Below are 13,563 nucleotides of genomic sequence, written 5' to 3'. Positions count from 1 at the left end.
CCCATTTAGGGAAGAAAGGACTAAAGGATTCTGCCCAAGGCTTTAAACTGCTAAAGTTGTGACGAATTGCTACAGGGAAGACAAAACCTGCCAATGCAGGAAAATTTCTTCCCGGTTCTTCAACAGCAACCAGTCAAAAAACTGTAGCAGCGCCCACTAAACAGGAAGAAGAAGGTTAACCTGCAAACCAGAAACATTAAACAAAGGGAAGGGTTGGGTGGGTGAAGCTCCTGAGCTGACTACCTGGCTACTGCCGGCTCCACCCCCTATTTATGCAACTGGCCCCACCTCCCAGCAGTGTAAATTGACTAACTGAGGCTGGCAGTGAACCTCCAAAGAATAACACTGAGAAGCAGGCCAGCCCATACAACTGGTAATTTCCCTGGGGTCCAAAGCGCCACGCGTGATCCCGCAAAGGGCAAACACAGTGTAAAGTGTGAGTGCTCATTCTAGCAAATCTCATTTGACATGTATTGGACTTGCTATGTGGTTCTATCAGTTATCCTCTCACACCTGTTATATGTTCAGGTGTTTCTTTTAGTCAAAATAAATTGCATATAAAATAACTGTCAATAGTAGTATCTAAATGGAATATTCATTCACCTGCTAGTCAACAATCAGTAGGTAAAAAAGGATCGCCTATGTGTTCAGGGGAGGCGGAATCTTGTGCAGATATGAGTGAATTGGGTCATCCTTTCTGCAAGTCACTAGTTCTGCATCCAGTCCCCATTGAATAATACATAGAATACATAGGAAACTGATTACAAATAAATGCACAGGAAAAAATGGTTTCTTGAGACTGAAATTTTGGCATTAGATAAATAAAGCTGGTCAAATGAAATGGGCAAACTTTTGAGATCTACCCATTCACTAGCAGTTTTCACTAGCAGTTCCCTCTGACAACCAATAAAGGTAGGCATGAGGTTTAAATACTACAAGTGTTTCAGTTAAAAGTGTTGTAAACGTCTTATGAGAAACTGGGTTGGCAAAACTGGACTCCACACACCATCTGGTGTCACAGGGTCATAATGAATATACAATGCTTATAAAGCGCTTTTTCTTTCTCAATGTAGCTGAGTCCCTAATTGCTTCCAAACTACAGCCAACTTGTCCTTCTCTGAGACATTCTCCTTGCCTTCAGCTACAGATTGCATCTCTGCATAGTCCAAACCCTTTAACCTCCCATTCACATTGTGGGTCTCTCTGGCCACCCCTTCTTTTTGGGTACCTGGCAGCTGGGCTCCAGGGTCACTTGCAGACTCCCATAGCATCTCACCAGACAAGGTTCCCACCTCACAGAGAGCCACACTTTTCTCTACAAGGAGACTTCTAATGAACTCTGCTTGCAGCTGCTTCAATTCATTGAAGCACTGGTTCTGACACTGCCCCATTAGGTCAAGCTGCAGGCTTTGCCATTGCTCCATTCCCTCATGCTGCCTTTGCTGCTTTAGCATCAACTTGAATTGCTCAAGAAGTGTTGCTGGCACTGTCATCCAATAAAACTGAATGTTGGAAAAACCATGCCAGTCAAAAGAAAGTACATTTGGGGGGCCATGAAGTTATGGGCACCCTCCATTACCTCATGCTGCCTTTGCTGCGGTAGCATCAACATGAACTGCTCAAGAAGTTGGCAGATCCATGCCAGTCAAAATAAAGTACATTTCTGGGGCCCTGAAGTTTGAATGGGGGGGGGCATCCTAACCACCTCCATGGAAAAAGAAAAAAACCTCTGTTCAGATGCCAAACACTTTCTTTCTTTCTTTCTTTCTTTCTTTCTTTCTTTCTTTCTTTCTTTCTTTCTTTTTTGCAACTCCATTTCTGAACACCAATATTAAGCTGATGATTACCTACTCCTGTAATTAGGAAAAGGGCTGTAATTAATTCAGCTACTTGGCGAAGCTCCTCCCCGAGGATTTTCAGTGGAGAAAAGCAAAAGTAATAGCACAGTGTGTGAAGGATAATATAAATAATCACTTTATAAGTTAGTTGTAGAAGCAGGAACTCAGAAAAATCAAGGAATTACCTGTTTGAGTCTCCTAAAATGGAATAGAACAATCTGTGTTTAGATAGATAATTGGTACTCAGGATGGTGATATTAGTAGTCTTGATACTGGTACTACTTTCTCACATGGCATGCAAGTTTCACAATAACTGCATGGTAAGAGATCCACACAACCCACTTCATGAGTATCATCAGTTGAGAGGCAACATAATTGGTGGCATCACTTCTCAGACCTTCATAATCTCCAACTCGCTAACCTTCATTGAAGCACCTCCACCCGTGTTGTTTGAAGAGCTCGCGTAAGACCTTGTTGTTATTGTTTGTTGTTTCTATTTCTGTTTCCACTAAGGATGTGAATTACAGTCTTTGCCCAAGTTTGTCAAACAATTTTCAAGTGGTGAACTTGAAATATTAATTTAATTATATTCAGAATGGAGACAGATCAAGTTCATCTGGTTTTGACAATACTATTGATGGCTTCCTCCACTTAAACATTTTAGAAACTACTATCAATGAAGGCAGAAATATTAATGAATCAGTGATAAGCTCTCTTAATTTCTATTTCTTCCCACTTGCTCTGATTGATGTCATTTACAATTTCAAAATGTCTTTGTAAGAGAGATGGGGGGGTGTTGAATTCAAAGCTAAGTCTGTATATATGTGTAAATAATAAGGAAGGGGATGCCAAGGGAGAAGCAACAGTTTTACAAGACATGGAAGTTTCTCCAAATACAGAATACAACTCTAATTCTAGTGCAGTTATCACCACACTCTGAACATGTTCTTAAAATGTAGATTTCACCTTAAACTGGTGCTGGTACCAAGAACTTATAAAGTGTTCTGTATTCTGAGGCTTTCTAAAGAAAGAAAGAAAGAAAGAAAGAAAGAAAGAAAGGGAGTAGGTTTGACCTATGGAAAATGTAACTTGAAAAAAGAGACATTGCACATCCCTTTGTAAACGAAGAAAACTTTAATAAAAAAAAATACAGCCTTCTGAAAATGTCAAATTGTATAGTTCGTGATAACGCATGGAACTTTATATTGGTAACTTATCAATAAAGAATATTTAGTGCATTGTTGTAAAGGAGAATACAGTTGTCTAATATTTGTGCAGCCTACTTAGGGCTAAGAATTGCCTAAAGAACGTTTGTACACAAATACTGTAAGTAATAATAAGGAAGGAGAGGCAGGACAACATAGTCCACATTTTACAATGTTTGAGATAGCCTAATAATCTGTACTATTTTTTAGTGTAGTGCCTAAGTATTACCAGCACATCCTGGCTTTGGCATTTGCTGTAAAGGAGATAAATGAAAACTCTCAGATTTTACCCAATACTTCCTTGGGCTTCCACATTTATGACAGTTACTTCAATGCAAAGAATACCTATCATGCCACAATGCAGCTTATGTCTTCAAAAGAAAAAATAGTTCCCAACTACATATGTGACATTCAGAATAAATTAATAGCGGTTGTTGGGGGACTGGAGCCTCTAATTTCTCGTTATATTGCAACTGTATTGGATATCTACAAGATTCCACAGGTAGGTTGTGTAGATGTCTCTATTTCTTTGTGGAATATGGGTTTCATCCATTTAAATGCTTATTTTCACCACACAGAAAAGATTGTGGGTGTGGAAACAGAAGTGGTTGAAAGCATGTGGGAAATATTTCTTTGTGTAGGAATGTAAAATGGAAGCTGAGATACAGGTCTTCATAAATGAGAGGCACCTACAGTAGAAAGTACATTCTCTAGTGACAGAAGGTAGGTGGAAGGCAGGCATATCAGCAATAATTACAGCCACAGCATATGACAGGCAGAGAAATCACCTGACCTGTTGTAAGAGGCAAGCAGATGTAGACTTTCTGAGAAAAGGCAGTGCCCCATTTTCCCTACTGAACCAGCCTCCATTGAAAATGTTCTTGTGCATGTAATTAAAAATTTATGCATCAACTTTTTGAAGAAAGGGATTATGTCGGCCAAATTTGGGCTCCTATTCATTCATTCATTAATATTTCCTTTACTTAGCTCATATATGGCCCTGCTCCAGTGATGAATGATAAAACCAAAGGCCTTTCCTTCTACCAAATGTCTCCTAAAGATGCTCTTCAGCATGCAGGCATTCTGACTTTGCTTCTCCATTTCAATTGGACGTGGATTGGGATCCTTACATCCAATGATGAATATGGAGAAAGATTTGTGCAGACAGTGTTTCCAGTATTCTCCAGCAAGGGTATTTGTTTTGCCTTCATAGAAAGAACCAGTAAATTTACCATTGTCACAGAAATTAATGACATGCTACATGAGAGAGCCAAAATATATGATAAAATCATTGACAGCAAAGCCAATGTAGTGGTTGCTAATGCAGAATCTTATCTCATTGTTTTTTTGAGGTGGCTACCATATATCTCAGAAAGAGAATGCACAATAAATAAAGGAAAAGTGTGGATAGTAACAGCTCAGATAGAGCTCACGTCAATGGTGTATCAAAGAACCTGGGATACAGACATAGTCCATGGTGTTCTGTCCTTCTCTATTCACTCCAGTGATCTGCCAGGATTCAAAACATTTATCGAAAGCAAAAGCCCTTCATTCACAACAGGAGATGGCTTTATCAGGGATTTCTGGCAGCAGGCCTTTGGTTGTGTATTCCTAAGTGTAGATGGGGACAAGGTGGATGGACACATTTGCACAGGAAAAGAGAAGTTGGAAAGCCTTCCTGGGACATTTTTTGAAATGAGCTTGACTGGCCACAGCTACAGCATCTACAATGTTGTTTATGCTGTGGCACATGCTTTACACTCTATGTCTTCATCTCGACTGAATCACCACTCATTGGTTGATGGAAGGTGGATGAACTTTCAGAATCAGCAGGTCTTGCAGGTAATGGGATGACATTCCTCCTGTTGGAAGGCAAAATACTTCTCAGAATATATAACAATATGCTCCAATCAGATCCTTCTTGTGGGCTTCCTGTTGACATATGGTTGGGCACTGTAAGCACCATATTCTGGACTAGATAGGCTTTTGGACTGATCTAGCAGGTCTCTTATGATTCTGTCTGGCAAAAGGTCTTGACAAACTCTTCTCTTCCTCTAAGTTGCATGTTTTTCCTCCATGTTACTGTCAGCAGGTTCTGAGACTATAGAATTGTAGAGTTGGAAGGGACCACTAGGGCAATCTAGTCCAACTGTGCAATCTACTGCAAGAACTGTATGCTGGACCAGGGAGGCTTTGGACTGATCTAGCAGGTCTATTTTTATTCTGTCTAATAAAGGTCTCCCCAAACTATGGTTGCCGTATGTCAAAAAGTGAAAAGCCAAACACAAAGTTTTTGAGGTTTTTTGGCAAAGTTGTTGAGATTTTAGCTGTTTCAGAAAATTCTGCCCAGACACAATACTGGACCTATGGCAGCCCTAACCCAAACTCTGCCCATCCTCTCCATCTTCTTTCTCTATATTAATTTGAGCATGTTCTGAGATTATACAGTTGTGGAGTTGGAAGGGGTCACTAGGCTTTAAATGAAGGATCCACCAGGGCAGCAAATCCTGATGTTGGTATTTCTTTCCTCTTTGCTCCTATTGTATATCTTCTATCACCCGTTCTTCCCTGGTGCCATCTTTGGGTCCTGTGATTCACACTGGGAGTTCAGTGTGTAGTTGGTTACAAAAAAGAAAAAGGGGAAAAAAAGCCCAAGACTCACCCCACACGAGATACTTCTAAAAACAACAATATTGCAATGAAGTGTTGTTGGGCAAATGTGACACTGACTTTCATATGTCTGAGCATGAAAACAAAGAACTATGCTGCTTCCACCCAGGGAAGATGTTTGCATGACATACTGTGAAAGATTCCACAGAAATGCAGCCTCTACTAAGCTTCTTTTCCTTTTCAACTCAGCTCCATCACTTTCTGAAAATTGTCTCCTTTAACAACAGTGCTGGAGACAAGATCTCCTTTGACCAGAATGGGGAGTTAGTGACTGGATTTGATATTATTAACTGGATTATTTCCTCAAACCAATCCTTTCATAGAGTGAAAGTTGGGAGAATGGATCCCCAGGGTTCTCCGGACCAAGTGTTCACCATCAACAAGGATGCCATCACATGGCACAATTGGTTTAATCAGGTAGGATTCAGTTGGGAACTGCTTGGGAAACCATTCAGTTTCATTGAATGGGCAATGTTCAGCCCATAACAAATACCGAGTTTTGATTAGAAATGATACAATCTATGTAGAAAGTAAGACTCAAAAAATATCTGCACTATTTCCTTTGCTGTTGAATATATTAAATGTGTTGAAAAGAATAAACATATGTTTCTGCTAGTTTGATTACATATTCAATGCCACAACAGGCAACTAGATGTCTTTGAGAAGACTGAATGCAGGATGTAATTGCAGAAGTGTTCTCTCCACTTGCAATTTCTTTTTTTAGAATAATAATAATATTTATTAAGTTTTCCAATTTGACAATCAAATAAAGGCCACATTAAAGACATTCTGAGGGACGCAGGTGGCGCTTAGGGACGCAGGTGGCGCTGTGGGTTAAAGCCTCAGCACTTAGGGCTTGCCGATCGAAAGGTTGGCGGTTCGAATCCCTGCGGCGGGGTGCGCTCCCGCTGCTCAGTCCCAGCGCCTGCCAACCTAGCAGTTCGAAAGCACCTCCGGGTGCAAGTAGATAAATAGGGACCGCTTACCAGCGGGTAGGTAAACGGTGTTTCCGTGTGCGGCTCTGGCTCGCCAGAGCAGCGATGTCACGCTGGCCACGTGACCCGGAAGTGTCTCCGGACAGCGCTGGCCCCTGGCCTCTTAAGTGAGATGGGCGCACAACCCCAGAGTCTGTCAAGACTGGCCCGTACGGGCAGGGGTACCTTTACCTTTACCTAAAGACATTCTGAATTATATTGAGATACAACATCAAGGAGAGAAACTTTTGATATTAGGAATCTATGCGCCAAATGAGGGGAAATCGGAATTTTATAAGAAGTTGCATGAGACCATGCTGGACTATTTGGACTATAACAACATCATTTTGATGGGAGATATGAACGGGGTCGTATCAACCAACATGGATAAGTCACAAAGCCAAAATGTTACAAAAGATGGCAGACTACCAAAGACCTTTTTCGAAATGACAGACAATATGGATTTGATTGATATCTGGAGGATAAAGAACCCCTTGGGAAGAGAGGGAACATTATCTGGAGGATAAAGAACCCCTTGGGAAGAGAGGGAACATTTTTCTCTGAGGCCCAACTGACCTGGACAAGAATCGACCAAATATGGATATCTAGAGGTCTGGCACCCAAGGTTACAAAGGTGGAAATCTGCTCAAAGACCTGCTCCGACCATAATGCAGTAAAGTTGGACATGACACTAATACCAACCGGCTCCTTTAGATGGAAGATGAATGACAATCTGTTTAGAGATCAGGAGGTTATCAAGAAGGCCCAAAAAGCTCTAAAGGATTACTTTGAGATAAACATGAACACTACGGTGGAAAAAAGAATTATCTGGGACGCAAGCAAGGCAGTGATGAGGGGGTTCTTGATACAACAGAATGCTGTAAAGAAAAGGACACAAAATGAGAGGAATGATAAAATTTTGGAGAAAATTAAAGAATTAGAAAAGAAGCTGAGATTAAATCCGAAGTCACAGCCGACGTTGAGAGAAATTAAACTTCATCAAGCACAATATTCTAAATTGATAAACCAGGAAATAGAGTGGAAGATTAAATTAATGAAACAAAAAACTTTTGAATCGGCGAATAAATCTGGAAAACTGCTAGCTTGGCAGTTGAAGAGGAGACAAAAATTAAATACAGTTACAAATTTAGAGATTGAAGGAAGAAACATTCAGAACCCTGTGGATATTAGAAAGTGCTTCCAGAGATACTTCAAAAAATTATATACTCAAGGGCCGCAAGATGAGATTGAAATTAAACAATTTTTGGAAAAAAATGGATTATCAAAATTGTCACAAGAAAATAGATCAATCCTGAACTGCAAAATAACACGACAAGAGATTGAACAAGCCATTCAGAATATGAAATTGGGCAAATCTCCAGGACCAGATGGGCTGACCTCCAAGTATTATAAGACATTAAAAGACTATCTGATACAACCATTGATGGAGGTTAGCAATGAAATTATGGAGGGAAGGAGGGCGCCAGAATCGTGGAAAGAAGCCTTTATCACATTGATACCAAAATCGGAAGCTGAAAAGACACAACTTAAGAACTATCGTCCCATCTCTCTTTTAAATGTGGATTACAAAATATTTGCAATGATGCAAGTGGGAGCGAGAGACGTGAGGGAGTCCAAAGAAGTTATGAAAAGATGTTATGATACATGTTATATTGTTTATTACTTTTGCATTTCTGTATTTAAAAAATCTCAATAAATATTTATTAAAAAAAAATAAAGACATTCTGAATTATAAAATAATCAAACAGTCCAAATATTAAGCCAAATCAAATCATTGTCTTCCCATGCTGTGAGGTTGGACGATTGCCATCATCTCACATTTGCGCTGCTTTCTTAATTAGTCCAGGTGGTTCCCAAAAATCAATCCTATGTTAATCCGTTCATTTCCACAGCCTCTGAGTTCGTCAAGCAAGCAAGTTATATCAAAACAGTATGTTTCTGTGTGGGTGTTTATTTTCGTCCATGTCTTTCACTTTTGCTTTTTCATGCCAGTAGTTATCCAATATGACACGTCCCAAAATGGAGGAAATCTGGCTTTCTGCCAGTTGTTCCAGGCATATGTCCAAACCTTTCCATTTCATCTTATACCAGAACAGATAAGCCTGTACTTTTCCTAGAAGCCTCTTCCGCTTTTAACAACCCATCAGAATTAATTGCAAGTTTGTAAATCTTTTCCACACAGTTAATAATTGCGTACCTAATCAATCTGTATTCAGACTTTCCGGGGGGGGGGGTTTGCCAAGTAAAGTTGCAAATACACAATATATCAAAAAGAAACAAAGGTGGCTCCCCCCCTTTTTTGTTCTGACATAAAAGTTCCATAGTAAAGATAATCTCTCTTCCACTTGAATCCTTTGGCTCCTCAGTGGCTGAATCAGTTAGCAGAGTAGTTTATCTCCCCTCACTCAGAGTATGCCCATTAATTAAGTCCAAATTATCATATTAAAAAACTGGAGTTTGTTCACTCATGGCGGCGACTTTGGAGAGTTGCCAAAGAGACACATGGTGTTTTCCACCCAGAGCCCCCTGCCACCTCATTCCTACTACATTGGGGCAGGCGTTGGGTGATCTGCGTGTGAAGCTGCCCCCACTAGCCCCAGAGTTGGGGGGTTGGGAGGATGATTACTCCCATCTCATCCTCAAAATATCCCATGTAAAATGACACAGATGTAATCAACAGCCTCAGCCATGGCAAGCCAAACCAGAAGTTCCCCACTTGCAATTTCTAGAGATTGGTATTCAGAGGCTTGTTGCTTACAATGGTTGAGGTAGTAGCCCTTGATAGAATTATCCTCTATGAATTTGTCTAATCCTTTTTAAAGGCATCCAGGTTTGTAACCAGTGCTCATTTTGGTGAATTTTGGATTTTAACTATTTTGTTTTATGAAGAAGTACATCTTTTTGTTATGAATATTACAACATTCAGCTTCAGTGTAATATATTTTGTTGTTGCTGTTGTTTAGTCATTTAGTCGTGTCCGACTCTTCGTGACCCCATGGACCAGAGCACGCCAGGCACTTCTGTCTTCCACTGCCTCCCACAGTTTGGTCAGACTCATGTTTGTAGCTTCGAGAACGCTGTCCAACCATCTCGTCCTCTGTCGTCCCCTTCTCCTTGTGCCCTCAATCTTTCCCAACATCAGGGTCTTTTCCAGGGAGTCTTCTCTTCTCATGAGGTAGCCAAAGTATTGCAGCCTCAGCTTCACGATCTGTCCTTCCAGTGGGCACTCAGGGCTGATTTCCTTAAGAATGGATGCGTTTGATCTTCTTGCAGTCTCTGGGACTCTCAAGAGTCTCCTCCAGCACCATGATTCAAAAGCATTAATTCTTTGGCAATCAGCCTTCTTTATGGTCCAGCTCTCACTTCCATACATATTTAGGCTTTATAAATGCATGATTTCATGTATCCTTACTCTTTCCTCTCATCTGCCTTATTTCTAAGCTTAAAAGCCACAAATGTATTAATCTTTCCCCATAGGCTTCCTTTCCTTTAAATTTGTTTTAAAATGTTTTTAATTTTTAATTTTAATGGTTGTAACCACACTTGGAATACCTTGCACAGCCTGGTTATTTCACATCTCCGATGGATGTCAGATGAAGTTACGAAAGAGTGGTCCCAATTTGGTTTCAGTTATACATGAAGATCATCTTAAGAACTTGAGACTGCTTCTCAAGATAATCATTCTACTCTTTCAATTTCAAATTAGGTCCAGCCTCTTTCTGTATGTTCTGAGAGTTGCTATCCTGGTTCCAGCAAGAAAGTGAAGGAGGGAAAACCATTTTGTTGCTATGATTGCATCCCATGTCCAGAAGGAAAGTTTTCAGACCAGAAGGGTAAGAAATAGAGTGTAGAAAGCTGGGAAAAGTTTGGTCATGGTCAAGGAAACACAACAAAATTGCAGCACCACAAAGCAGAAGCAAAAGTGAATGTGATAGATGCAGAATACTTGGACCAAATGGTATACATGCTAACCTCAATGTGTTTCAAACACAGGTTGTTCATCAGGGGAATACATTAAAATGTGTAGAAATTCATATGAGCTGTATCCAGTTGGTATTCATCTGCACACATACTTTCGATTCTTGTGGTGTCCAAAAACAAGTAAATATGATGTTATACTTTGAGATGGTACACAAATCCTTTCCTTGTATACTGCTCTGTTATTTGATAAAATTGGTTTTTTTTATTTCTTTTGGAATTGAATTCTTTTGGAATTGAAAGTGGGAAAACAGTATCTAAACTTCACAAATGAGCAAAGAAATTTTCCAAGCAGGAACATTATGTGACCTGTTAGAGCAGCAAAATAACCAGACTGAACAATGGTGATGGGATAAAATCGGGCCAAATCTTTATTGACAGCAGAAGGCAGGACAAAGGTTGGCATGGGTCCCAGGATCAGTTCATCATTTCACAAGCCCCATGTTGATGGAATGCATCTGCTGGGTTTGGATCCCTCCAAATCTGTATGACGGGAGTTGGCCAGTGTGGAATCTTGCCATGTTGCAATGCAAGGAAGCAAGGTCTCACTGGGGAACCAGGATGCAGATTCTAACCAGGCAGATACTGAACCCACGCTTGGGTTTGCAATGGTCAATCCTCTCCTCAGGCCCCTCAGGGCCCTATACTATGGTGATGCTGCCCAATGCCATTTCCACCCTCATACAAACAATATTATTGTGCCTAAAAAAGGAACACCATAATTTCACTGAGGGAAAGGTGAATAAAAAAACCCAACCAGGTGCCAATCGGGTTAAGAGAAAAGAAATCCTTTCCAGCCCTTTCAAAGCAAAATGGCTGTGACATCCAAGAGAAGCAGCCTTATATAGGCTTACCCCTCCTCGCTGCAGCAAGGGCTCATGGGACAGCTTTTTCCCATTAACCCATCACACAGAGAAGATACAGTGGTACCTTGGGTTACAAACGCTTCAGGTTACATACGCTTCAGGTTACAGTCTTTGCTAACCCAGAAATATTACCTCGGGTTAAGAACTTTGCTTTGGGATGAGAACAGAAATTGTGCAGCGGTGGCACAGCGGGAGCAGGAGGCCCCATAAGCTAAAGTGGTGCTTCAGGTTAAGAACAGTTTCAGGTTAAGAACGGACCTCCAGAATGAATTAAGTACTTAACCCGAGGTACCACTGTACTTGACAAAACATTGCCCAGTATTTTGCTGCAATCTGTGGGCCACAGTGCTGCTGGGCAAAGGTGTCCTCTGCTTATTGGACACAGAACGGTGCTTATAAACAAAAAGTCTCTAATCTTAGCTCACTACCTTGCAGATTCAACTAATGAGGCAGCTGTGCATCCACAGAGCTCTAAAGTACACGAGACCATAACATTTCCAGAAAGGTAGATGGCAATCCACATAACCATCTCCTCACCTTCCTTATTTTGAGAAGACTGAAACCAAAGGAATATCCTAGTATGAATGGATTGTTTTAGATGTAAAAGAGAAAACATTGCAGTATGCTTGTGAGATGTCTGGAATCAATTTGAAATGAAGCCCATGCCTTTTCTTTTTCAGACATGAATGCCTGTTCTACATGCACAGTGAAAGCCTATCCAAGCAAAACCAGGGATTTCTGTATTCCCAAATTAATTTCCTTTTTATCGTATAAAGAACCACTGGGCATCAGTTTAGCCTTTTTTGCTCTTTTCTTTTGTCTGATGACAGTCTTGGTGCTAGGAATATTTCTGAAGCACCACAACACTCCCATTGTCAAGGCCAACAACCGGAACCTTGCCTACACTCTCCTTATCTCAATCCTGCTCTGCTTCCTTTCTGCATTGCTATTCATTGGACATCCTAAGCAGGTGTTGTGTCTCCTCCGACAAACCACTTTTGGCATGATCTTCTCTGTGGCTGTTTCTTGTGTATTGGCAAAAACCACTACTGTGGTTCTTGCTTTTATGGCCACCAAACCAGGTTCCAGGATGAGGAAGTGGGTGGGGAGAAGACTTGCCAGTGCCATTGTTCTTTCCTGCTCCCTTATTCAAGCAGGCATTTGTACCGTATGGTTGGTCACCTCTCCCCCATTCCCAGATGTCGACATGCACTCAGTTGCTGAAGAAATTATATTAGAATGCAATGAGGGGTCCATGATTATGTTTTACTGTGTTTTGGGTTATATCAGTTTCCTGGCCATAATCAGCTTTGTTGTGGCGTTCTTTGCCAGGAAATTGCCCAATAGTTTCAATGAAGCCAAATTCATTACTTTCAGCATGTTGGTATTTTGCAGTGTTTGGCTCTCCTTTATTCCATCCTACCTGAGTTCAAAGGGGAAATATATGGTAGCTGTGGAAATCTTTTCTATCTTAGCCTCCAGTGCTGGGCTCCTAGGTTGCATCTTTCTCCCCAAATGTTATATCATTGTGCTGAGGCCTGCACTGAACAACAGGGAACAACTAATAAGAAGGAAGGTCTGAATAATCTCAGTGTCTTTGTGTTTTGCTATTTTGTGCCACTCAGGAAATGTTGTGTATGAATTATCATTCAGACCTTTACTGTATTGCTAGAAAAAACCTTATTTTAAATGTCACTGTCCATTACACTTTCTTTGCACTTGGATACTTGTGTGAAGGTAGCTCTGTAAACACTTACAACTCATTTAGGAGAGTTTTTTCTGGAAACATTGAACAGTAACTGAAGTTATTCTTTTAGAGATGAAACACTCACCGGTGCCTTGAAATCTGAGTCAAGAGTTTTATTACTTGATCGGTTACAAAACCATTACGGTAGCAACTATTTACAATCATTAACGCAAACAGCTATAGCAGCACACTTTCAGTTACAGTTTCTCTCTCTCCAGTCTGTAATCAGAGATACATCAGCAGTCCTGACTCAGCGGATTTTCA

General features: G+C 40.7%; 2 protein-coding genes across 2 annotated transcripts in view; both read left to right on the top strand.

Annotated features, from left to right (window-relative positions):
* The first annotated feature begins 2,108 nt into the window (after positions 1-2,108).
* LOC307201837 (vomeronasal type-2 receptor 26-like) overlaps positions 2,109-13,563 on the top strand; it is a 30,406-nt gene continuing 18,951 nt past the window's right edge. The window contains exons 1-3 of the mRNA XM_079951311.1: positions 2,109-2,540; positions 3,259-3,545; positions 4,031-4,235. Of these exons, the coding sequence (XP_079807437.1) occupies position 2,540; positions 3,259-3,545; positions 4,031-4,235 (493 nt within the window). The 5' untranslated portion in view covers positions 2,109-2,539. The remainder of the gene's footprint in view (positions 2,541-3,258; positions 3,546-4,030; positions 4,236-13,563) is intronic.
* LOC307200447 (vomeronasal type-2 receptor 26-like) lies at positions 4,481-13,134 on the top strand (the record flags this gene model as incomplete). The annotated part of the gene is made up of 4 exons (XM_079948992.1): positions 4,481-4,885; positions 5,903-6,130; positions 10,415-10,541; positions 12,233-13,134. The coding sequence occupies 4 exons, from the start codon at positions 4,481-4,483 to the stop codon at positions 13,132-13,134; spliced, it is 1,662 nt and encodes a 553-aa protein (XP_079805118.1).

Source organism: Podarcis cretensis, assembly GCF_951804945.1.
Source record: "Podarcis cretensis genome assembly, chromosome: 13".
In the NCBI taxonomy this organism is placed as follows: domain Eukaryota; kingdom Metazoa; phylum Chordata; class Lepidosauria; order Squamata; family Lacertidae; genus Podarcis; species Podarcis cretensis.
Note: the sequence above shows the minus strand (reverse complement) of the source record. Positions and strands in the feature narration are given on the sequence as shown.